Source organism: Drosophila elegans, unplaced genomic scaffold (assembly GCF_018152505.1).
Source record: "Drosophila elegans isolate 14027-0461.03 unplaced genomic scaffold, ASM1815250v1 contig_801, whole genome shotgun sequence".
NCBI lineage: Eukaryota > Metazoa > Arthropoda > Insecta > Diptera > Drosophilidae > Drosophila > Drosophila elegans.
Genome location: NW_024546155.1, coordinates 636,001 through 663,310, shown reverse-complemented (window position 1 = coordinate 663,310; position 27,310 = coordinate 636,001). Strand labels below are relative to the sequence as shown.

The window sequence follows — 27,310 nt, the reverse complement described above, 5'->3', positions numbered from 1 at the left end:
AAAACTAAATATTCTTGAAAACATTAAATTTATGATTTACTTGCGTATATGTTTAAAAACATTGAAGCTAAGGTGATTTGCAGCTTAATTATTCGTTGGTTCCTATGGCAGCTATATATTATACGTTTTCCGATTTCAATAAAATTAAAAGAGTAATTCTGAACTGTCAAATTAATAATAAGACAAAAAGAATTGAAAAAGGAAAATTACAAAATAGAAAAGTAACATTTAAAAAATCAAATGTTACAAGATCAACGACTAGAAGCACTGGCAAAGCATGCGCAAGAGTATGAAATTACAATAATAACGCACAGGGATTACACAATTAAAAAGAAAACAAGAGAGAACGCTATAGTCGAATTTCCCGACAATTAGATACCGCATACTCAGCCAACAAACTTCAAACTAATTATTACCCCTACAAAACAATTGAAGTTTAGTTGGCGCCATCTGCCGAACTGCATAGACAACACTATAAGCTAAGAGCGTGCTGCGCCCCCACTTCCCCTAACAGTTGTTTCATAATGTCTTTCTATTGCAGCGATTACCGGCAGAGCAACGGCCGTGTAATGTCAGGGGACTTCATAAAAATATATCATCTAAAATATTAACTCGATTTTAAACATTTTTGTGTATATTGTTAGACACACACACAGAGTCCACCTACGGCCTCACATGTCTCAGAGTGACAGTACATAATTCACGATTTGTAGGTCTTAGAGTGGGAGTGGCTCCGTTTTGCAATAAACTGGCTCTGCCTGGGAACTACTGGAATCGGTATGCCGAGATCTCGACGTTCATACAGACGCACAAACAGACATGGCTAGGCCGACTCGGCTGTTGATCAAGAATATGTGTACTTTATGTAGTCGGAAACGCTTCCTCCTACCTGGTACATAATTTTCAACGAATATAATACACCCTTTTAATCTACAAATAAAGGGTATAAAAAGTCTAAGTAAGTAGAGTGGAGTGATGGGTAGATGTAGAGGTGCCGACCATAAGATCAAGAAAAGAGTAGCTCTCATAAATTGCCTTCCGTATAAAAACACACCACCTCCTCTGTGTGAAACAGTCCATATATATATATAAGAAAAATATGTAAAATTTAGCGGAACCCTCCCTTCATAATAGAAGTTTAGCCCGTAAAGCTTTGCGAAACGATAGACAGGAAAACTGTAAATCAAAATTTTTGTTAGATTTCCCCCAAAGTTAAAAAAAAAATTTTCAAGCAAAAATTAAAAAAATATATTATTTTATTTATGACTGAGGAATAATAGAATAAGTAAGACAAGAATTGGAAAATGTTTCCAACAGGGGTTTTATATATAAAAAAACTGTCGGTTCTACAGCAAATGTTATAAATTAAGTAGAATCATAGAAAGTTGATAAGGACACTACTATACTATTAATTCGTATACTTTTAATAATAATCGCTATAATTTTATATCGAAATTCATTTTTTAAAATATTTAAATTTCACAACAAATTTATTAAAAAGAGATGTCTTAGCCATGCAAGAACAGATCTGAATTTTATAAAAAAAACAAGATTATTATTAACAGTAATAACAAAAAGTTTATGTATTATTATCTATACATACAAAGAAAATGTATTAGAAATAAAGAAAACCTAAAATCATACTAATTTATACTTTAAAATGACTACACTAGAAATTATTGAAGAGGTAGAATACTGCACCTGGTCTCAACGACTCGTATTATTATACTATATGGATATAGTAGATAGATTAGAGTTTACGGCTATAATACATTGCTCCCGGCCAAGTGATTAACGGATATGTGTCAGAATATGGCCTGACCGGATTGGCAACCGATGTATGCATATACAACTTCTCTCGCGCCTTATGCGTGAGCAGTTAGCCGCATCCGGCTTTAGCAGGAAGCGCAGGCTCGAGCCCTTAGATAATTATTAATAAGAAAGAAAGCAAACTTCGGCAAGCCGAAGTTTATATACTTTAAAATTATGATTTATTTGTGTTTTATTGTTTCCATGGGAGCTAAATGATAAAGTCGTCCGATTTTAATGAAATTTAAACCGTAATTCTGAACTATTTAACTATTACTATATGTTGAAGAACTAAAAAAAAATATATATAACAGCAAAGTTATAATTTGTAAACCCTGCAGAGTATTATAATTTCAGTCAGAAGCTTGCAACGCAGTGAAGGGGACATCTCCGACCCCATGAAGTATATATATTCTTGATCAGCATCGCTAGGCGAGACGATCTAGCCATGTCCGTCTGTCTGTCTTTCTGTCTGTCTGTCTGTCTGTCTGTCTGTATGTCTGTCTGTCCGTCTGTCTGTCCATATGAACGTTCAGGTCCTAACATGTACATTCTTGTCATGCCCACAAAGCGCAAGTTTATTTTTTGAAAATGTGGCCAGGACCACATATTTTTTGATAATCTTTGATACGGTAGAACCTGTTCCTAATATAAGTTTATCTGGTTAATATCCTCCGAATCTAGATATAATCACTTGGTTTGGCTGACCTCAAAGCGCGGCTTTCCTCTCAAACGGATCTTTTTTTTTTGGTGGAAAGCGACGGAAAAGAAGGCAAACCAAAACAGGACCGGCAATGATTAAGCGCAAACAAAACTATTGACGAAACACAACAGCTGAGAAGCAATCACAGTAAGTCGGATTCAAAGCTCTTGCTTATCGAAAGCCAAGCCAAACAATAGCTCAATCTAAGCCACAGTCCCAGGCCGGGACATTCACTGCAATACCTGTTAGCGTCTCAAAACGGGGTCGATCACACACTCCCCCGCAAAATACTCACACACCAATAAACACAGGCATCCTGGTACTTAAAGACCTGAAATCAATGCTGGAGAGTTCAAAAATCCATTTACTGCTGTCTCTGACCTGATGAAGAGGAACTTACTGATAAGGGACCGTATGGAGATAGACTCGGTAAAGACGAAGCCGACGGAAAAATGGCTGTTGAACTAAACACAGTAAGCGCAGTGCAGACCATCCTTAAGCACACACAAAAACCTGAAAGGAACCCGTGTCTCAATCGAACAGGATCTGAACATCAAAACAATATAAAAAAACGCGTGATGCTTAACCTCCGCCGAAACATTCTTGGAAGCCACGAAACATTAAAGTCACTGTCACAAACGATCGCTTGGTTATAGAAGGTAAATGATTTTAGTGGAATTAATTAATTAGAATTAGCACAAAATGTCCTGGAGAACATATATGGTACCTCATTTAAAATAGCCATATACTACGATATCGTTTTTAGCGAACAAAAATAAAAAAACCAAATGTTTATAATGGAGTACCGTGCCTTTTCTACTCTTTGAAACTTTTGTGGCCTACGATGAAACGAGTGGATACTAGCAGTGAGAACAGCTGCCCGTGGACGGGTCAGCGGAGGAAGTGTATACAAAAACCGAAAGAAGCTGGTGAACGAAAACCACATTACCGTTACAAAGAAGCCACATCAGAACCCACAAATAAAAGACCACTAAAACCACGATTCGTAAATCTAAGGACGTAATTTCAGATAAGAAGGGTGCAAATATTGTTGATATGTATGTGTCGGAACATCGAGTTCCTCAATGAATTCTGCGGCGTTGCGAGCGGTGTGCTTTTTCGGCTGTGACATTTCGCAACCTTTCGTAACCGCACCTCGATCGAGACTGTCTGATCTATCAATCAGAACTCCCTTTTATACAGCCCAAATTGGTCAACATCGTCTTGTTCACATACTTTGCCAAATACCATATGGCCATCTCTTTTACTCGTACCAGGTCACACCGAGACTGCACATAACAGAAATCCGTTAGGCTCAACGCAACACTTACACACAGAAACTCATATAAAGAAAGGAATGCGAATAAAAAGCAACGAGTGGCATTCATAACAAATTCTAAGTAAAAGTGAATTTCCAAGTAATTCAGCATTTCATGTTAATTCTTATTTTAATAGCGTAATACCACGAAAACAAAACTAAAGATCCGACATATGGATATGGGCATTTCCAGGAAAAAGTCTACCAAGCATCAAAAACTAAACGTTGAGAACAATTTTTTTTTAAATATGTTAAGGAAACACTCAAGTTTCTTACTGTTCCACTAAGATATTCGACTTTGAAACTCAAGCAACACTAACTATTTGTCTCAGCAACATTTTGTTAAATTTTCGTTTGTTATGGTTTCTGTGGATGCTTTTGGATCAAACAAAATATAAGGTTTCTAAATTTAAGCCAAAGGTTTTAAAATATAAATGTAAATAACTTAAATATTAATGTATTTAATGCCCATTTTAAGCTTTACATTTGTTATTTTTTAACGTCGCGTCCAAAATTTTTTTTTTCGTTTTACTAACGAAATGGTTACCAAACACATGATTGTGTTTTCACCATTGGTAGAGTTGATTAGGAGGTACCCTAAACAAATATTAAAAAATAAAAATAACCTACTTTTTCACACATAACTCGAAGCCCTGGAATTGCCAGTATGCCAAAAAGTAGATTCGCGAAGTCTCTTTGTGAAAGGAACGAATTTCCGTTCTTTAGATGGACGGATATTGCAACCAAATGCAACTGCCCTCTTGATCTCGATGATGCACGTAAGAGGAGAATAGAAAAAGGCGCGTCTAGGAGGTTTTTAAAATCTTCAGCACAATTTAATTGAAAAAAATTACTTCCACGACCAACATAGAGGAGAAATTATAAAACATATCTTTCAAGAAAGAAACGTGACATTGCATTTTAATAGCATACCATACTTCAGCAGCCTATCACAGGAGAAATCGAGGATATTCAACACTTCATTGCAGTCTGTTTTTTATGAGAGAAATTCGTTTTACATGTTTTACGAAAATCACCCTTGCGAATCGGATCTCCACAGTCTTCTAAATGGGGTAATCTTGGAGATTCTGGCATGCTTTATTTTCAGCCAGTATCTTCAGGCAAAAAATTATTTTAGAAAATTGTTAGAATCAAAGTTTATTCTTGCTAGTGAGACCGAAGTTTTCAGATTCACCCGAATTCGTGTGCTTCGGTCATACTGTCAATTGAAGATTTTGAATATAAACGTCGCCAAAGTTAAATTTGGTATTGGAATGGTGGCAGATACGCGGCTTTATCGTGTTTTTGTCGTTTTTCCCTCTATTTCGCTTGCCCGCTCAAATCCAATATTACCAAAGATTAAAATTTTTTTTCTTTTCGCCAAGGCCTGACAAGCATTTATCCAGACTTCATCCCAGACGTCTGGCACGCTTTACACATTTCTATTATTTTTCCGTCGATCTGAGTACCGACGTGCAAAAAGGTACTTTCGAAAAGTGTTTGCCGGTAATTTGCCTTTAGCTCTCTCCCATATTCGGCGAACGGTTTTCGTCGATCAGAGAATTGGGCTTTAACCAACTGACGGCATAAAAGGCATTGTCGTTGTAACCAGCTTTTATTCGTTCATTTGTTTTTAACTCACATTTGTACAGCCAGCTATAAATAAAAAAAAAAAAAAACTACAAGAAGTAACAAACCTTAAAGAAAGAAGAAGAGAACGTGCAATTACTTTTTTCCGTATATACCATAAGCAACCCAAAATTATACTCAATTTGGACATAAGCATTCAAAGTTGTTCCTCAGCTAATCATTTATCCACTGTTGTTGGCCTTTGATGGATAATAAGGTGACCACCGCCATTAATTCCTGCACAATTTTCCCATCCGCTCTCCTCATAGATTGCTTAGCTATTCGGCCCACTTGTCACCTTTACTATTTTAGTCCTGGACGGATTCCATATTAATTCGAATTGACAATGAAAATTTCATTTTTTTACATTCAAAAGCATTGACTTGAACCAAAATGCATCAAAAAAAAAAACTCAAAATAGCTCCAAAGGAAATGCACATAAATAAGAACTTTAATAATACTGCCAACGAAAACAAATTCAGGAAATGTACGGCACTGCAATTCCTTAAGTTTTTATGGAATAAAAAGGTGCTGTTGCAGAAATTGGCTATTGTTATTTAAACTGGATAGCCAAGTAGAGATTCTTACACACTTCAGTAGCACTTTAATTACACCGAAAATGTTATGCATATGGACCTTCCAGAAAAAAGTCAACCAAGCATCAAAAACTAAACTAAACAACAACTAAACAAAACTAAATACGATCTCAGCACTGCTTCGCTCGAAAAATACTCTTAGTCCAATAATCATTCATCTCATTTTGCAGAAAGTCGATTCTGATTCTAAGCAAGCATACGTCCGAGACCAGGTGTATGAAAATCTTCCAAAGTGGGAAGATTGTTATAATCTTTTGAGCACGCATTGTCAACTCTTAGAATATCATATAAAATCTCCAGTTGAAGGAAAACTGTGTGAGAAGCGTTCTCGAAAGGCATTTATAGCTGCCAAACGGAGTTGTTTTAACTGCAATTCAACTGACTGGCCTAGGATCATGTCTATTATTTGTTTCACTCGCATTCGAAAGGCGACCTAGCTGGGCAAAGCAGCAGATTGTCCTTCGAAATTTCGTTGAAGGACATGTTACGGATTACACCATTCCTCTTTGCATCGCCCAGCCGATCCCAAGACAACGATTGAGAAAGGTGAACAATTCGACTCTCAAGCCAGCTCATCAACCAAGGTGTTTGCAGGACTTACACTCAAAACGTGAAGAACAACACGACTCTCAAGCCAGCACATCAACCCCGGTGTTTGCATCACTTACACTCAAAACGCTTGCTTATCCCAACAGCGCTTAACCTAATTAAGTACAAGTATGACGTGTTTCATTCTGCCAGAGCTCAACTAGACTCAGGGTCAGAAGTAAATGTTATGACAGAAACTCTAGCGAAGACCCTTCAGATATCATTTAAGCGAAAGAAGTTTAAGGTATCGGGAATTGGGAACCTTCGAGAGCATGTAAAGTTTTTTAGAAGCAACAATTTGGTCTCGGTTATCAGCAGATGAATGGACGCTGCAATTTTCGATCACGAAATCTATAGCTCAGCCAAAGCGCTGCATAGATACATCACAATGGACGATCCCTGAAGACATTGATTTGGCCGACCCACAATTCTTTAAACTTTACAAGATTGACATTTTGATCTGTACGCAGGAGTTTTTTGATTTCCTTACAGGCCAAAAGATCTTGTTAGGACCTGATTGGCCATGTCCACTCAACACATCGCTCGGCTGGATTACATCGAAGACGGTTTCCAACCAGGCGTAAAAGCGCACGCTTTATTGTGTAATGTTTTCAAGACCCAGAATCTTAACAATGCTTTAGCATGGTTTTGGAATATCGAATCTTTTGAGGAGACCAGTAAAAAATAGTTTTACGCTTGAGGAAAAAGAGTGCATTCAACATTTCTTTAAGCACGCTGTTATTCTTGACTACGGTCGAGTTCAAGTCCGTTGCCACTTGCGCAGTTCACAACTAGTCTCGAAAGTTCATTGGAAAATGCCAGAAGGTGATTTCTTCAGCTTGAACGGATTTGAACGTCTACCTGAAGAAAAGAAATTGTAACCGATTTTATGCAAGAATACAAAAATCTTGGAAACTCGCTTCTGATTTTAATATTGACCAACCTCATTATGTCATTCCGTATCATGCAGTGTTGCGGCCATAAAGCTCAACAACTAAACTGCGCGTTGTGATCGATGCCTCAGCAAAAACGACATCGAATTTGTCTTTGAACGCCATCCTAATGGTTGGACCCACGATCCAACAAAATCTGATTCTAACTTTGCTAGCATTGAGATCACATTAATTCGTTTTTACATCCCACACAACAAAAACGTATCGGCAATTCTTGGTTGACTCTGAAGACCGTAATTTCCATCCCATTTTCTGGAAAGATTTGATTGATCAGCCGCTACAGTTAATTCGAATAAATACTATAACTTATGCCCTGGCGAGTGCCCCATTTTTAGCGATTCAAAGTCTAAACTTCATTGCCAAAAGATATGAAAAAAAATCCCAATCGGATCGTGGATGAACTTCTCACAAGAGCCGACAGCTCTTGCAAGCTTCACTTGCAAGTGGAAATGCTTCAGATCGAAGAGATTCTTCTACGAGCAGCTATCGACCAATAACAGCAGATAGAGGTCGCTTTGGTGCGCTTGTAGTAGTACCATTCCATTGCCTACATCTGTGCGCTGATGTCAAATGTCATTAGTTACATGATACAGGTTGCACTACTCGAACTCCTTGGCACAGATCCCGGAAACTGGCGAGTGTTGGCTATTATGCAGGACAGAGGACTTTTCACTGTTAAAGGTCAAAGAACCAACCCCAACGCTAACGAGGAACACCATAAAACAAATTCCTTTAGCCAAGCTGGGGACTTTCTCCCAGGGCTTTAAAAATGGCCAACTGAGTGCACGAAGTGCAAAGGCCCACTCCGCAGTAGCAAGAGCGAGGAGTAGCAAACACCATTCTGCCACCAGCCCATTTTCTGGAAAGATTTGATTGATCAGCCGCTACAGTTATTTCGAATAAATACTATAACTTATGACCGAACGAGTGCCCCATTTTTAGCGATTCAAAGTCTAAATTTCATTGCCAAAAGATATGAAAAAAATTCCCAATCGGATCGTAGATGAGCTTCTCACAAGAGCCGACAGCTTAGAGGACTTGCAAGTGAAAATGCTTCAGACCGAAGAGATTCTTCTACGAGCAGCTGTCATGGAAACAGCAAACGGATATATTTTGTTTTCGCTTTGATCTACCGAACACCGAAGCTACCTCCAAGAGGCAAATTATTTATATTATTGCAAGTTTGTAAGACATCTTTGGACTATTAAGTTCAATCATTATCAGGTACAAAACTTTTGTACAAGAACATTGTAGAAATAGTCTTGAGTGGAATGAGCCGCTGCCTGCTACGCTGCAAGAAAGTTGTCGACAAATACACATGTTAAACCAAATCGAAATTCCAACATTTGTCAATTTCTCGTCTAGTATGGAGTGCGAGATACACGGGTTCGCCGACGACTCAGAGCTTGCGTATGGGTAATGTATTTGTCTACGATCATCTCAGGGAAAACAAGCTGAACGGTATAAAATCAAACATAAGTTTGAGAACATATCCAAGAAGGTTACAATTTGGTCAGATTCACAATTGCCTTGCACTGGAGTACAATGCACACAACCCACATTAAGTGTTTCGTAGCCAACTGGGTGTCAACTATTCAATTATAGTCCGCGAACATTAAATGGCAACATGTTTCGGGTCAGGAGAATCCAGCGGATACCGTTTCGCGAGGATGATCCGCAGCCGATTAACAAAAAACTATCTTGTTCAACAGGCCAACATTTCTTCGCTCTAATGATTATATCTACTATGTAGTGATAGTAGCATCGAGAGAACCATAATTAAAAAGCTCATCAGCAGAATCTCTTCATATACTCGAACTCTCCGGATCGTAGTTTTCATATATCGAGTTTTCAACGGCGTTTCTGCCAGCAAAGATCTTTTTGCCTTACGGCCAAACGAGTTAGATTAAATTCACTACATAAAGCCAAAATTTTGCAACGGATTTAATTGACTTACAAAAGGAAAAACGTCTTAGTCCACATATTAGAAAATAATGACTCGTTTGTAACTGAAGCTGATATTGAACATCGGTCTGTACAAGTAATCCGAGTCGACGGCCGTATAGCAAACGCCCCGATCCCTGTCGATGCGAGATTCCCATTGCTTCTTCCTAGCGATTACTTGTTCACCTACAAGAACGTTGAACATCTTCACAAAGCCAATATGCATGCAGGCCCCAAAGTGCAAATTGGATTTCTTAATCTTCAAAAATGGATCGCAAATGCTCCTCGCATCACCGCCAAGGTAGTCAAAAATTCTGTTCATTGTTGCCATTACATGCCCAGGCTAATGCAACAAACTATGGGATGCCTACCAGCGGAAAGGCTAACGCTAACCAAGATGTTTGCCATCTTTGGAAAGGAAAGAAAAATAAAAAAAAAACAGACAAAGCGAGGAAGTGAGTAAAGATGCGGAACGTGACGCTATGCAGATAAAGCCTTCTAGCAACGTCCGCCTGCAGCTGCGCACTTGCATTAGGCTCCCAGTGGTCGATTCAGGGACTCACCTGTCTCTGCACACTCTCCGGAACTGAGTTCCTCCATGGGATCCCAGTGGCGACGCGGGAAACTCTCTTGAGTGCTTTTCACATGGCTGGTAAATCTTGTTTTTGTTCTGCTCTCTAGCTTTTTACTTAGCGTGTCGCGCTCGACCAATACCAGCGGATAGAGGTCGCTTTGGTGCGCTTGTAGTAGTACCATTCCATTGCCTACATCTGTGCGCTGATGCCAAACGTCATTAGCTACATGATACAGGTTGCACTTATCGATCGGCACTCGCGGCTACTCGAACTTCTTGGTACAGAACCCGGAAACTGGCGAGTGTTAGCTATTATGCAGGACAGAGGACTTTTCACTGTTAAAGGTCAAAGAGCCAACCCCTACGCTAACGAGGAACACCATAAAACGAATTCCTTCAGCCAAGCTGGGGACTTTCTCCCAGAGCTTCAAAAATGGCCAACTGAGTGCACGAAGTGCAACGGCCCACTCCGCAGTAGCAAGAGCGAGGAGTAGCAAACACCATTATGCTTCGAAGAGAATGCCGCCGCTCAAACGGATTCCTGGCGAAACGCTGCAAAAGGTCCCATGACCAATAGCGCTGTACAAACTGACCCGTGGCGAAGGCTCAGCCAAGGAGATGCGGCTATTATCGCGGAAGTACACCCGACTCCACCAGTGCAACCTACTACGCTAGTAGCGACCCGAGAACCGAACGGAGGATGAGGAAAATTCCACCAAGGAAACAGGTTAAAAACAGAGGCTCCACAGTAAGGTCTGGCGAGGTAGGGAGCGCTGGAAGAGACAAAATCACTGCCTGGAGAAAGGCGGGTCTAAAAAAGCGGGCTCGTAAGTCTCACCGACCGGGTGGGAAGACCATTAGCGAGGTCCTAGCCATGGACCCCCGTGGGGACGAGGGCCAGCTTGACAGCCTTCGCACCCGAGTCAATAAGGTTCGGCGTACCGCAAACAGAAACCTCCTTCTTGAGCTCAACAGAAGCGAAGAAATCGACACTGAGGTAATAAAGGAGAGCCACAAGGCGGTCCTTGGATAAGCGGTGGCAGTGCGCGCGCTACCGTATAGAAGAGGCCATGAACCGGTAGACAGGTGAAACTCTGAAATAGCGACCCTCAGGAAATTATGCCTTAGAGCTAGAAGAGCTCTTCAACGGTCGAGAAGGACGGATAGGGCCGAGAAACTCATTTTGAAACGGCTCATAATCGAATCGGTTGACCTGGTCTCCCCACTTAGTTTGGATTCGAAAAGGAAAGTCCACACTAGGCGCGATCCCAACGGTCACCGGGATAGCAGTGGAAGCCATAATCAGGAAGCGATGGAAAGGCGGAACGAAGAAATACTGTCTACTGGTCACGCTCGACATTAAGAACTGGCGAACTGGAATAGGATCATGTAGGCCCTCAGGCGGCAACAGATCCCGGAGGAGTTAAAAAAGATCGTCGACAGCTACCTTAACGAAAGTACCCTGCTGTACGAAACGAGCGACGGCCCCAAAGAGTACACAGTTACTGCCGCAAGGATCGGCTCTGGGTCGCCTGTTGTGGATCAGAGTGACGGAGTGCTGAGACTTCCCAAGCCTGCCATCACGATCGTGGCTAAGACGATAGCCCAAGTGGATGAATTAGCCAACACAGCAGTGAGGAAGGTGGAGTAATGGCTGGCACTTGCTGGTCTACAGCTTGCTGGCCACAAGACGGAGGCTGTCCTCGTATCCCAGAGTGAGGTATTTTACAGCTCTCTGGGATACTTCACTGCCCCGCCGACCATCAGGCGTGATGATTGACACCAGGCTGTCATTCAGAGAGCACCTAGCGCACGCCAATAAGAAGGCGGCAGCGACTGCCATATCCGAAGCAGTATCGGAGGATCGCAGGATCGCCTCGGTGTGGGTTAAAGCCGCCATGACGCCCTTGCACAAGTAATCACAGAAATATTTCTAAATTTTTTCCGAGAAATATTGCAACATTTTCGATGGCAGCATTGCAACATTTCAATACAACGGTCACGAACCCGCAAGTTCAATAACATAAACCCACACAACAGCCACAGCGCAATACCAAAATGCTGATTCTACAAACCTTGCAGTTACAGCCGCTTCATCAGAGCTAGGCCACCGCCGCGGTCTCTTCCGCGACGTCAACGTCTCTTCCCCAACCCACAGCTTAGATCAGGGTATTTTTAAATGAATAAAACCAGTCTCAAATTGAACTTCAAAGAAATCAAACGTACAAAATTTATTTTTGGGTTTTAATTATCCTGGAAATTAACTTACATAAGTGGCTTGGTACGCACGCACAGGTTATGCACCATCAGGGTATCCTGTGCTTTCCGGACGATCTCCGAGGAGGCGGCTCTGGTCATCGCAGGCCTCGTTAGTGAGGGAGGCAGTGAGGGAGGTTGCAGAAGTGGAGGAAAGGGTCTCCAGCATAGACCAAATATCCAGGCGCGTGGCGCGACAGCCCGCAAGAAAGAGGTCGATAACCAGGTGGCAGGAGAGATGGGATTCCGCGACATCTGGGCGCTGGACTCATGCTCTTATACCAGTCTTGATTCCATGGCTGGAAAGGAAGCATGGCCAGGTGGTACCTGACCCAGATCCTGAGTGGACACGGATGCTTGGTACGTATCTGAAGAAGTACGGACACAACACGCGAGATGGAAGCCCAACCTGCGACTCTGCAGTTTACTGAGGACAGGACCACGCTGCAAACAGCGACCGGTGACAGCACTAGTCCCAGCACGCTAGTGCCCACCTCTAATGCGGAAACTCCGGAAAGCAGTAAGAGAGCGGAGAGGACTGGACACATGAGCTTTCGCAGTTGTGCGAAGCATTGCCTCGCGGCCATTGCCCAACCATTGTAGGAGAAAGCATTTTCCCGTAATTTTGGTTAATTAAACTAAGAAATTTCCTTTTCTGTTGTATGAATTTATTTTCTATTCAATGAAATCTAAAAATAGTTTGCCCAACATTTTTTTCCAGCATACTTATATATTAAAGTAATTATTTAAATAATAAAACATTCGGAATAATTTATTTTTTAGATTTGTGACTTTGGGTTGGCTCGAATCGCAGATCCCGAACACGACCATACTGGATTTCTAACAGAATACGTTGCTACTCGGTGGTACAGGGCACCCGAAATTATGCTGAACTCAAAGGGATATACAAAATCTATTGATATCTGGTCCGTGGGTTGTATTTTGGCAGAAATGCTAAGTAATCGACCAATATTTCCTGGAAAACATTATCTAGATCAACTTAACCATATTCTCGGCGTATTGGGGTCACCATCTCGTCAAGACCTAGAGTGTATTATAAACGATAAGGTAAGTAAAAAACAAATTTATTTTATTAAAATTTGTTCATTATTCTTTGAATTTTAGGCACGGAACTATTTGGAGTCTTTACCCTTCAAGCCAAATGTACCCTGGTCGAGACTTTTTCCCAATGCTGATGCGTTGGCCTTAGATCTTCTTGGAAAAATGTTAACATTTAACCCACACAAACGGGTTCCTGTCGAGGAAGCTCTTGCACATCCCTATTTGGAGCAGTATTATGATCCTGGAGACGAGGTATTAAGCATAAAAAAAGAAGAGTTAAAAAAAAACATTTTTAGGACACTTTAAAAACATAAAAGCCTTTAAAATCGCTTGTGCATTTTGTATGCTGCGTTAAAAGATTCTCTTTAAAAAGCTTAACGGTTTTATCTAAATCACGTGCTCGTGTATATTTTTAGACTGGATGTTTGGATGAAAACTAATTCATAAGAGCAATAGTTGTGTCATAGAAGGTGTTGTATTAAACCAATAGACAAAGTATTGTAGCCATGTGTCCCACCAATATGTTTTATTAACGGATATATAGGATCGAATGTATTCGTAAAGCGTTCGGTGACTACGTTCTATCACTAACCATACAACATATAGACTGGTCATTTCATACGACGCATTTGGACACAAAAAAACGGACCGCGGAAGGTCCACCGTTCTCACAGCAGCAGGTCCATGCACTTCGTGTGTGTTCGGGTTTTTTACTCTCTCAATCTTATTCTCATTTTTATGCTCGCGCACTCATTGCACGAGTTCAGTCGTTCAGTCGCAGAGAGGCGCTTTTTGAAGAAGGCTGCCCTGCGCTTGAATTCGTCTTTGTATGTATGCGTGATCATGCATTCTCATACACGGGAGCATGTGTGCGTTTATTTCATTTCGGCGCATCAAGAATATTTTGTCTTTTGCCACTTTTCAAACTTGGTACCCTAAGAATATGGGCGTATTTACTATTGGGTTATGATATAAATATTAATATTATATGTTATAATATATTTTTTTAATATTTCAGCATACATTCGGTGTTTCAAGTGACACGACTGCGCTATGCCCGTTCCCATTTCAGTAGACTGATTTCTATTAATTCGAATACATACATACATATATGTAAAACATTTTACTGCTACCACTGATTTGAATTTGTAAACAAAAATAAAATGTATGCTGAAATATTAAAAAAATATATTATAACATATAATATTAATATTTATATCATAACCCAATAGTAAATACGCCCATATTCTTAGGGTACCAAGTTTGAAAAGTGGCAAAAGACAAAATATTCTTGATGCGCCGAAATGAAATAAACGCACACATGCTCCCGTGTATGAGAATGAATGATCACGCATACATACAAAGACGAATTCAAGCGCAGTGCAGCCTTCTTCAAAAAGCGCCTCTCTGCGACTGAACGACTGAACTCGTGCAATGAGTGCGCGAGCATAAAAATGAGAATAAGATTGAGAGAGTAAAAAACCCGAACGCACACGAAGTGCATGGACCTGCTGCTGTGAGAACGGTGGACCTTCCGCGGTCCGTTTTTTTGTGTCCAAATGCGTCGTATGAAATGACCAGTCTATGTATATGTTGTATGGTTAGTGGTTCTATTGTTCCTAATGTGTGGTGAAGGTGCCTTGTAGATGTTGTGTTTTATTTACATACATCTTCAATAATTGAATTTTTATATTCCGTTCCCTTGTCCGATATAAACTTCTTCATTGGACCGTACTTTAGAGCACAATTTAAAAAAAATAATTTGGCTACTGATTTTGCGCTTTTATTTTGTTAAGTCGCATATCAAAGTTACTGCGTACTCATTGCTTTGATCCGATTTTGGTAATGGACGTATCGTATCAACAATTACTCTGCCAAAGTTGGAGTCTCTGTTAAAGCTATTGGAGTTTTTGTAGTTTAGTTATTCTAATTTTCTGGAATGTTTGGCTGATTTTTTATATACTGGCTTCTTTTTTCAAGCCTTTGGAAAAATGGACCTAAATTGAATGTACCATTGGTATAAAGATCGCTAACATTAATTTAACTTTTTTACCATGTTTATAAGGCATTTGAATTAATTAAATGCAAGGTCACTACTTTTCTTTACTTCGTCGTTGTTAAGGTCGTCTTATGTTTTGGGCATAGAAGCTTTTCAACACATTGCCTAGGCAGCTGTGTATTGCTTATAATTTTTGATCCATTGTGCTTTTATTGGATTCTCCTTTAGTAAATGATTTCGATGCATAAGATACAGGAAGTTGTATGCCATTATGTTCTTGTGTAAGGACGGCACCATCGATTCTTGGCAGTGGAAATTTATCTGCTAAAAGTTTTTTATAAATTTGACGGTAATCACTTATTAACCTCCATCTTTTCTCCTTTGAGTCAGGTAATGATTTTTTTTCTAACAAGTAACAGAGGGCTATTATATTGTGATAATGAGTGCTCTACGATTTTATCCTTTATAAGTTTGTCCACTTCCTTAGTTAGTTCCTCTTTATGACTTTGTGGGCGTTTATAATTTTTTTTATACATAATCATAATCATAATCTTTTACTTTAATTTTTGCTTGTAGAAATTATTATTAGATATCGATTCGGTTTTAATATGTCACAATAGTTTAAACATAGATTTGATTTGGAAAATGTTGTTTTAGTTTATTTAAGATTTTGTCGTTTCTATTTGTGTCATAAAGGTAGACAATATTATAGTTGTCAATAGATTCGTTTTTAATATTTTGAAGGTTTACTATTTTGTTTTCATCTGTATTGTTTAATATTCAGACAAATGTGGTTTGGGGATCTGAAATTGTATTTCCTATGAATCTTGATTTGGTATTAGAAGGGTTTTATTATTTTCTGTTAAATTTTTTTTCTAATTATTGGTATAATTATTTCGTTAGCTTCTATGTTGTGTGTGAAAAATTGGATTTTTTATGGGAAATTTTAAACTGAGAAGATCATTATCTTGATTAAAATCAAATAGACAATTGAATTTCTTTGTGAAGTCTATTCCAATTATTCCGTCTACTGGTATTGAAAAGATATGAGGAACTATATGAAAATTATGTGATATAATAATGCCTACTCCCGATATTTGTATAGTGATAATGAAGACCGTATCGAAATTTTCGGAATTTTATTTAATGAGGGAAATATCCGCTCCGGTGTATATTAAAAAGGTGACTGATTTTTATGTAAGTTCATGTTTTACTTTTACATAAATATATAAATTAAGAGTAATAGCGTGAATTCTGTTGTTTTTTTTAGTTCTTATGGGAGTTTACTCGTTTTCCGAGTTAGTTTGAGCCATTGTAACGGTATTAGATCTAGTGTTTTGGTTGGGATAAGTTGTGTTATTTCCTTGTTGGCCTCTATTACCGCGGTTTTGACCCCTATAATTTCCTCGGCGTCGGATATTGTTACTATTATCAAAATTATTGTAGTTGTTATAATAAAATAAATATGTTAAAATAAATAAAAAAATAAATTAAAATACATTGTTTGCGTTTTCTGTGATTTCCGTGCTGCAATGAATACATTTTGTAACGGCTTCAATCATTGTGTTGAACGTAACGGCCCCAAGATTGGTTTTTAGTTTAACCTTTTCATTTAGAAATGGCTTTTGTGCTGAACATGTCTGCATGTTCGACTTCCAATAATTTCCGTAGATTACCTTCTTTAGTTGTAAATTGCGTTGCAGTCTTTCCTTTTTGATGTATATTTAATAATTTCGCTTTTACAATATAAGAAGATTCTCTGTTTATAGTGACCTGAAGTTTACTTATAATATTATTAATAATTGTTTCGTTCTGTACTTTGTAAAATGTTGATCCAACTATTTTGGATTTGATTACTTAAACTGCAATGTTTTCGAACGGTCCCTTCGTAATGCTGACCAATCTCAATGCTGTTAAAAATCGTTGCAAGTGGGTTTTTTTTACGTCGAACTCTGGATGGGCCGAGGTGATTTCTTTTATGTATGCTCTATTGGCAATTGAGTCGTCCGTCATGTAGATGATATTATTTTCCAAATTTGGGTATGATAAATTTTCCTCGGAGTCCGAGTTTTCCTGATTTGACAGTTCGGTGGTCAGCGTTAACATCGATGAAACTGTCAAATTGTGTAAGTCCTCGGTTTTTGGGAATTCTGTTTTAGTGTTTTTTTCAATTTAGTCCTCTGTATCAGAGTCTTTATCTTCTGTATTTTCGGATTTCAACTCCTTCTAAAATGTTAAAGGTGTGTTAAGGATAGAAGAAGTTGAAATGTCTAACTCATATTTTTCATTTATATTCTTAAGATTGTTTTTATATTTAGATAGTAGCTTTAAGATATCAGTCCAGTGTTTACTGGTAATTTATCTCTATGTTCGGAAATTATAAGGCGTGTTCTATTAACGCTTTCTACTGGAACATTCCCGTGTTTTTGTATGGTTGTTCCCGTAACATTTCTGTTTTACGAAAGACATGTGTGCGATTTGTCAAAATTGTTTCTTATTTCTTTTAATTTATTACAAATATTTTTCCAATCCATTAAGATTTATTTTAGAATAACACTAAAGATAATTATATAGCTTTTTGCGTATTATTGCAATGTGTTATTGGGGAATTAGTTTAATTATGTATTTATGTATATATGTATATATGTATATATGTATATATGTATATATGTATATATGTATATATGTATATATGTATATATGTATATATGTATATATGTATATATGTATATATGTATATATGTATATATGTATATATGTATATATGTATATATGTATATATGTATATATGTATATATGTATATATGTATATATGTATATATGTATATATGTATATATGTATATATGTATATATGTATATATGTATATATGTATATATGTATATATGTATATATGTATATATGTATATATGTATATATGTATATATGTATATATGTATATATGTATATATGTATATATGTATATATGTATATATGTATATATGTATATATGTATATATGTATATATGTATATATGTATATATGTATATATGTATATATGTATATATGTATATATGTATATATGTATATATGTATATATGTATATATGTATATATGTATATATGTATATATGTATATATGTATATATGTATATATGTATATATGTATATATGTATATATGTATATATGTATATATGTATATATGTATATATGTATATATGTATATATGTATATATGTATATATGTATATATGTATATATGTATATATGTATATATGTATATATGTATATATGTATATATGTATATATGTATATGTCGCAGAATAATTTAAACATTCAAATTATAACGATTATTTGTTGGTACACATTTGTTTTATTTCTTTGTGGTTCCCCTTTCTTTCGTGCGAGGCAGATACATAGTTCTGTCAACGTAGTCTGGCCGTGGGCATGAGTGAGACAGATAGTGCTCGTCATAACTCACCACACTGTGCGTGTGTATTGGAGGGTGAGAAGGAATGGAAAAGGGATCGACATGAATAAAAGAGGGAGTCGAGTTGTGAAATTCAATCAACATGCCACGCGCCAGAAAACGTTTCGCCGAAAGTCCGGTCAAAGACTCGGATAATGAATCCTCGTCATCAGAAGTGGGATTACCTCCGCCTCCAGCCGACGATGCAAATCTTTTGTCAATTTTGGAGATGCAAAATCGTAATTTCGCTGAGCTAATAAAACAAGTGCAGTGCTCTCAAAATGAACCAAAAGATGCCAAAAACATTGTTCTGCCAAAGTTCAACCCTGATCGTGCAGGATCAGACGCTCTCTCCTGGTGTTCAACGGTCGACTACATCTTGTCCGAAAACCAGCTAGTGGGCAGCGCTCTTGTAATGTCCCTCAGCAAATCACTGGAAGGCACCGCATCTCACTGGCTCTCGCAGACATGTTTTCCCGGCATTACGTGGACGCAGTTCCGAGAATTATTTTTGCAATATTTTTCTGGAACGGAGACTTTGGCCGCAACCGTTATGAATTTGCTAAATGCACGCCCAAACGAAGGAGAGTGCTTGTCGCTGTATGGAAGCAGAATGGTCACATCACTTATGGCCCGCTGGAAGTCACTTAGCGTCGAGCAGATTGCAGTATCCGTTACGTTGGCACATGCAGCTGGGATAGACAAACGATTGCGCCGTTTGGTTTTTACGACGGATATCAAAACCAGAAACGAGCTGCATCAGGAACTCAAAGCCTTTTCGTTCGACACTAGACAGAACCAGCATTCGAGTGACAACTTATCAGCACCCCAAGGAAAAAGAGTCAGGACTATGTCTCACATCACGTGTCATAATTGTGGCAAACCCGGACACAAGAAGGCGGAATGTCGCTTTAATAAAGAGGCAACTCAGCGTCAGCAGCCCCGTAATCAACAATTTGGAGCAAAAGATCGATCATCCGTGATCTGCTATAAATGTGGAAAAGCTGGACATGTATCTACTGTGTGCCCAGATCGTCAGGAGCGTCCGCCGATGAAGAGCAATACCATCAAAGACGTAAACATATGCACAGTACTTGAGCCCTTAGGAACGTTGCTGCAGTTCGGTGAGTCGTTCCAATTTTACTTCGACTCCGGAGCCGAATGTTCACTCATCAAAGAGACTGTATCACTGAGATTATCCGGCACTAGAATAAACAACGTAGTGACATTGAGGGGTATAGGTGGCAACTCTGTTTGCAGCACTTTACAGATATTGGCGAATGTTTTAATTTGTGAGCGTTCTTTCGAAATCTTGTTTCACGTAGTTTTAGACAATCATATCAAATACGACGCTCTGATTGGCCGGGAAATTTTGAGCCAGGGCATCGGCGTGACAATTACATCAAGCGCGCTTACTATGTTTAACGAAAAGTCTGTATTACCTGTCGTAGTCTCCGAATGCACTCCTGACCTGGCTGGTGTCGATACCGATTTACATGGACAGGATAAAGACAAACTGCTCTCAATATTACAGGGGTATTCAAATTCTTTTATAAACGGTATACCACAGAGTCGCGTGACTACGGGACAGTTAGAGATTCGCTTGATTGATCAGAATAAGACGGTTCAGAGACGCCCTTATCGATTGAGTGTGGAAGAAAAAGAAAAGGTTAGACATTCCATTCAAGAGCTGTTGGAAGCAAACATAATAAGACACAGTTCCTCTCCTTTCGCGAGTCCGATGTTACTTGTCCGCAAGAAAAATGGTACAGACCGTCTGTGTGTTGATTATCGTGAGCTTAATGCCAATACCGTTTCCGACAAGTACCCATTGCCACTTATATCTGACCAGATAGCTAGGTTGAGTGGTGCTAGGTTTTTCACGTGCATTGACATGGCGAGTGGCTTCCATCAGATCCCAATACATCCAAGCTCTATTGAACGGACAGCGTTTGTAACCCCAGAAGGGCAGTATGAATACTTGGCTATGCCTTTTGGGCTTAAAAATGCGCCTTCTGTATTTCAGAGGGCCATTAATCGTGCCCTAGGCGATCTGACTCATACATATGCCATCGTTTATATGGACGATGTAATGATAGTTGCACGCACAAAGGAGGAAGCTTTTGACAGGCTAAAAATAACTCTACAAGCACTCGTCGAAGCAGGATTTTCTTTCAACATTAAAAAATGCTCCTTTCTTAAATCTTGTGTAGAATATTTGGGCTTCGAAGTTAGAGCAGGTGAAATTCGACCGAATCCTAGAAAAATACAAGCTCTTACAGATTTACCGCCTCCGCAATCTGTGACTCAACTGAGACAATTTATTGGACTGGTCTCGTATTTTCGTCAGTTTGTACCCAAGTTTTCACAGTTACTGAAACCACTCTATGCTCTAACTTCAAAAAGCATGTCATTTTCATGGGAATTAGAGCACGAGCAAATACGACAGAAGGTAATTTCAATCCTGACTAGTGAACCTGTTCTTACTATTTTTGATCCACAATTTCCTATTGAGCTTCATACAGATGCGAGTGCCGATGGCTATGGCGCAATTTTGTTGCACAAAATCGAAAACAAGCCACGAGTTATCGAATACTTTAGTAAACGGACTTCGTCAGCGGAATCGCGTTATCACTCGTATGAGTTGGAAACACTTGCAGTTTTCAATTCTATTAAGCACTTTCGCCATTACTTGCATGGTCGACATTTTATCGTTTTTACCGATTGCAATTCTCTCAAGGCATCTCGCACAAAAGCGGAACTGACTCCAAGAGTCCATAGGTGGTGGTCGTACATGCAATCTTTTGAGCTTGACATTCAGTATAGGCCAGGCGAACGAATGGCTCATGTAGATTTTCTGTCTCGAAATCCCATATCAAAAGATCGCATCCAGTCAAAAGGTACAGTGGAGAAAAATATATATTTATAAGAAATTACTGACAAATGGTTGTTAGCTGAGCAGCAACGAGACGTAGAAACGTCGTCTATTGTTTCTAAATTGCGTAACGATGATCTTTCTGAGGATTTGGCCAAAACGTTCGAGTTAAGGGCAGGAACGCTGTATAGGAAAATTCAAAGAAACGGAAAGACTCGTTGTCTCCCTATCATCCCAAAGCCATTTAGGTGGTCAGCTGTAAACAATGTGCACGAGTCAATTATGCACCTTGGTTGGGAAAAAACCCTTGAGAAAATGTACGAATACTATTGGTTTGACAAGATGTCCAAATACGTTCGCAAATTTGTCGACAACTGTATTACATGCAGATTGTCAAAGCCCCCATCTGGTAGGGTACAAGCGGAATTGCATCCCATACCAAAGGTTAACATCCCGTGGCATACAGTCCACATCGACATCACAGGGAAGCTTAGTGGTAAAAATGAACAGAAGGAATACATAATCGTGTCAATAGACGCCTTCACGAAGTTTGTCTTTTTATCTCATACATCGAGGCTAGACACCGAGAGCTGTATTAAGGCATTAAGATCACAAATATCATTGTTCGGCGTACCCTCTCGTCTGATCGCAGATCAGGGACGTAGTTTTTCAAGCACAGCATTCCGTGATTTCTGTTCGGTTCAAAAGATAGATTTGCATCTGATCGCCACGGGTGCTAGTCGGGCCAATGGCCAAGTAGAGCGAGTTATGAGTACTCTAAAGTCCATGCTAACAGCGGTTGAGACAGGTCAGGGGTCATGGCAAGATGCTTTATGCGAAATTCAACTGGCTCTTAATTGTACGCCCAATAGAGTGACTAAGGTTAGCCCTTTAGAACTACTTATTGGCAAAGAAGCAAGGCCGTTTGGTCTCGTACCTGTTGTTGAAAATAAGAACGATGTTGATATTGATAAAGTTAGAGAAATGGCTAAGCAAAACATGGAAAAGAATGCTTAAGAACGAAGAGCGACATCAGACAAAATTAGACCCTAAGTTTAGAGGACCGTTTTTAGTAACCGAAATATTGGAAGGAGATCGGTATAAACTTAAGGCACTAACTAATAATAGAACATATAAATATTCTCACGAATTTTTGAGGCGTATGCCTGAGAAGGGGATTACCACGGAGTTGGATGATGAGTGTGATGATGAAGAAATCACAGAACTAAATGATGAAGTCAGTGATGAAGATGCCACAGATCAAGCCGGCGAGGGCTGTGATCTTGAAATAGAATAAAGACCTTTCCGGATCGGTTCCATGTTTCATGACTTTCTGTAGAGGTGAGCGCCCGAGTTATGTGGTTCTCCATTTGCTGCATTAATATTGAAATTTTGGTAATGATCGGACGTCAGTTATTTGGCCGGCTTATAAATTAAACTGTGAGCTATTTGCGATGGCCGGTTTGTCTGGATATAAGCTGTGGGCTAAATTAACTTGTTTATTGGCTGGCCAGTTTATTTTGTTAATGACTGTGTGCTAGTTGTTGGCATGATTTTTGTAAATGAAATGAAGAATATGGTCGCCTTATGAAAGAAAAGGCTGAATAATTTTAATTGTTTGAATTTAAGTTGGTGGTAATCCGAATCTCATGGCAAACGTTGTATAAGAGTAAGAAATAATTTGTTCAATTTTTATTAAGAAGAAAAATGTATTTTTGCGAAACCTGCTTGAATTTGAATTTGTATTAAAAGGAAAATAATAATAATAATAATAAGAGGATATTTTGTAAAACCTTTATATTGTAAACTCACGAGGACGTGAGATAGGTCAGGAAGGCCGTGTCGCAGAATAATTTAAACATTCAAATTATAACGATTATTTGTTGGTACACATTTGTTTTATTTCTTTGTGGTTCCCCTTTCTTTCGTGCGAGGCAGATACATAGTTCTGTCAACGTAGTCTGGCCGTGGGCATGAGTGAGACAGATAGTGCTCGTCATAACTCACCACACTGTGCGTGTGTATTGGAGGGTGAGAAGGAATGGAAAAGGGATCGACATGAATAAAAGAGGGAGTCGAGTTGTGAAATTCAATCAACATGCCACGCGCCAGAAAACGTTTCGCCGAAAGTCCGGTCAAAGACTCGGATAATGAATCCTCGTCATATATATGTATATATGTATATATGTATATATGTATATATGTATATATGTATATATGTATATATGTATATATGTATATATGTATATATGTATATATGTATATATGTATATATGTATATATGTATATATGTATATATGTATATATGTATATATGTATATATGTATATATGTATATATGTATATATGTATATATGTATATATGTATATATGTATATATGTATATATGTATATATGTATATATGTATATATGTATATATGTATATATGTATATATGTATATATGTATATATGTATATATGTATATATGTATATATGTATATATGTATATATGTATATATGTATATATGTATATATGTATATATGTATATATGTATATATGTATATATGTATATATGTATATATGTATATATGTATATATGTATATATGTATATATGTATATATGTATATATGTATATATGTATATATGTATATATGTATATATGTATATATGTATATATGTATATATGTATATATGTATATATGTATATATGTATATATGTATATATGTATATATGTATATATGTATATATGTATATATGTATATATGTATATATGTATATATGTATATATGTATATATGTATATATGTATATATGTATATATGTATATATGTATATATGTATATATGTATATATGTATATATGTATATATGTATATATGTATATATGTATATATGTATATATGTATATATGTATATATGTATATATGTATATATGTATATATGTATATATGTATATATGTATATATGTATATATGTATATATGTATATATGTATATATGTATATATGTATATATGTATATATGTATATATGTATATATGTATATATGTATAAGTTAAAAGATTGGTTATGATTTTTATATAAAAAAATCAAACTTTCCTTTATTGAGTTGGATTAAGAACTAACTTACTTAGATTAAACAATTGTTTTTATAGCTACGCGTCGCTCCATCGCTGCCGCCGTCTCTGCCGCTGTTGATGTTTCTGCTGACGTTCTTTCATATTATTGGTTGCTGCTCTTGGTCGCCGTCGCCGTTGGCCAAACTTAATTGTAATTGGCCAGTGCATTTTAATTATAGTTTTTGTTGTATGCACTAAGTTGAGTTCGATCAACTTTGGAAATTGGCTATTCTGCATTCCCACGATCGCTGACCAAAAGGTGCAAGCTAAGTTCGTTAGAACTTTATTGAGAGCATTGCTTTGCTGTTAGTTGTGCAATTAATGCTTTCTTCTTCGGTTTGGGAAACTCTATTATTGAGGGCATTGCTTTGCTGTTTGTTGTGCAATCAATGCTTACTCATTTCCTCTGTCTGAGAAATTGTATTATTTTGGGTGTTAACTCTTCCCTCCTTAAACGCGACTGTCCTCGGTCGCAACGTAGTAGAGTACAGGTCCGGAGTGCGTGGGCTTTTCTTGCGTTTCTGGCACAGAAACTGGTGTCCTTTCCGTTGACCTACGTCTTCGTAGGAGTTCCGTGATTGATCCTATTATAAGTAGTAGTAGGATGATGGCGGATCCGTAGCTAACGGAAGATTCTATGGTTGCCTTGCTTCTTAATTTTTCCAGCGCTTTTGTGTTGTTAATGTTGAGTTCCTTGACCATTTGTAGTGAGAGAACTTCCTCTAACTTAGTCTTTTCGCCCAATAGTTGGAATAACGGAGGTTCTGGTTCGACTACGTTGATTTCCTTTGACTTGAAGATGGTTTCACCAATTGTTACCGTCGAATTACGATATTGTATTATGAAAGAGCCTTGCAGTTGTAGAAGTTTTTCATCTAGTGAGACTGGTCCATTGAAGTTGTTTAGTAGGATGGTGCCTGGTAGTATTTCTTCGAAATCCGGTATATGTTGATTGTTGATCATCTTACATTCTGGTTCTCGAAGGTTTAATAGAGCGTTTACGCAAGTATCATTGCTTAAATCTAACAAATTTTCTGAATTACAAATTGTCTTATCATTATAGGATTCACAAGGTTTAATTATTGCCAATAATTGTCTCTTACATTCTAAAAAATTTTCATATTTTATATCATTGATTATTTGGGCTTTTTTTATTGCTTTAATTTTTAAAGTTCTACAATTATCTGATTCAATGGTTGGTAAGCTAATAATGTAAATAAGGTCGTTGCCATTTGTGGCTAACTTGATTCGAGCAAATTCCAATAATTCTTCTATGTTAAAAAATAAGTTATTTTCTTTTTTAAAAATTTCTTCCACTATTTTGGTTTCTGTGTTTGTAAGTACAAATGAATTTATTGTATTAGATTTGGCCCATGTAATTGCGTATATTATGTTAATTATTTCTTCTTTTATTAATTGAATTTTATACTTTAAAATATTTGCTTTCTGATTTATGATTTCTTCCGAGCTCTGGGTAATTTTCAACATTGCATTAGTAGCGTTAGTAAGTTGGTTTATTTTTTGATTAATTAATCTGTTAATTACTACTTGTCTATTGTTGTTTTCTAGCTGCTCATTTATCTTGTCTTCTAAGATCTGATAGTCGTGGTGATCTGGCGATCCCGCCAGCCATTTCCATGCAGTACCTATTGCTTCTATTGCCCTTTTTTGTCTTTTTTGAGTTTGGAGTATGCGTAAATCCGTTTGGATTTGTTTTAGTTCATAGGAAAGATATGGGTGTAATGGATGAGATGGGGTGAGTGAATGAAATGATTCTTCTAACTTCGCCAGAGTTTCTTCATAGCTTTGTAGGTTAAAGATGTGGATGATTTTAAATGTTCCGTCTTGTTTAGCCGCTAATCCGGTTTCGAGTGAGATGATTTGTGAATTGGAATAGTCGAGGACTGTAGTTATTCCCAAGCATGTTGGTAAAAATAATCTGAAAAATTATGTTCTTATATTATTTTTATGTATGATTTTTCCGGTTTGTGTTTTAATGGTGGTCGTTCTATTTTCCGCTACTTTCTCGGTTTTGTATCTAGGTGTAAGTTTAGTTCCTAATCTTTTATCTATTTTTACATGTACAGTTTCGCCTGGCTTAAAAAGTTTTGGTAATATTTTTCCTTGATTATGGTATTCGAGGTCGGCTGTTTGTTTATTTTTAATTTTCTTTTTTATTTCTTCTCGTTTCTTTTCTATGTCTTCTGTTGAACTAGAGATTGTGCTTCTGAAAAATATGTCTATGGGTCTTTCTTTTGTTACAGAATGTATCGATTTATTATATTCTTGAACTGCTTTAAAGATTAAATCTTCAAATGATATGCTCCCGTTGTCTTTTTTGAGACACCGCATGATTTCAGATAGGGTTGAATGAAACCTTTCTATTTGTCCGTTACTTGTCGATGCGTACGGTGCGGTGGTGTGTAATGATATTTTGAGTTCATCTTCTAACATAAACTT

The 27,310-nt window shown here is 37.7% G+C and overlaps 1 protein-coding gene across 5 annotated transcripts in view; it reads left to right on the top strand.

Moving 5' to 3' along the window:
- The window catches only part of LOC108150556 (mitogen-activated protein kinase ERK-A), a 155,237-nt gene that overhangs the window by 79,036 nt on the left and 48,891 nt on the right, over window positions 1-27,310 (top strand). For 4 of the 5 annotated variants that reach the window (XM_041710136.1, XM_041710137.1, XM_041710135.1 and 1 more), the window contains 2 exons: window positions 13,154-13,438; window positions 13,496-13,684. In XM_041710136.1, the coding sequence (XP_041566070.1) occupies window positions 13,154-13,438; window positions 13,496-13,684 (474 nt within the window). Of the gene's footprint in view, window positions 1-2,493; window positions 2,515-13,153; window positions 13,439-13,495; window positions 13,685-27,310 lie in introns of those variants that run through there. The other variant, XM_041710139.1, reaches the window with a different exon arrangement.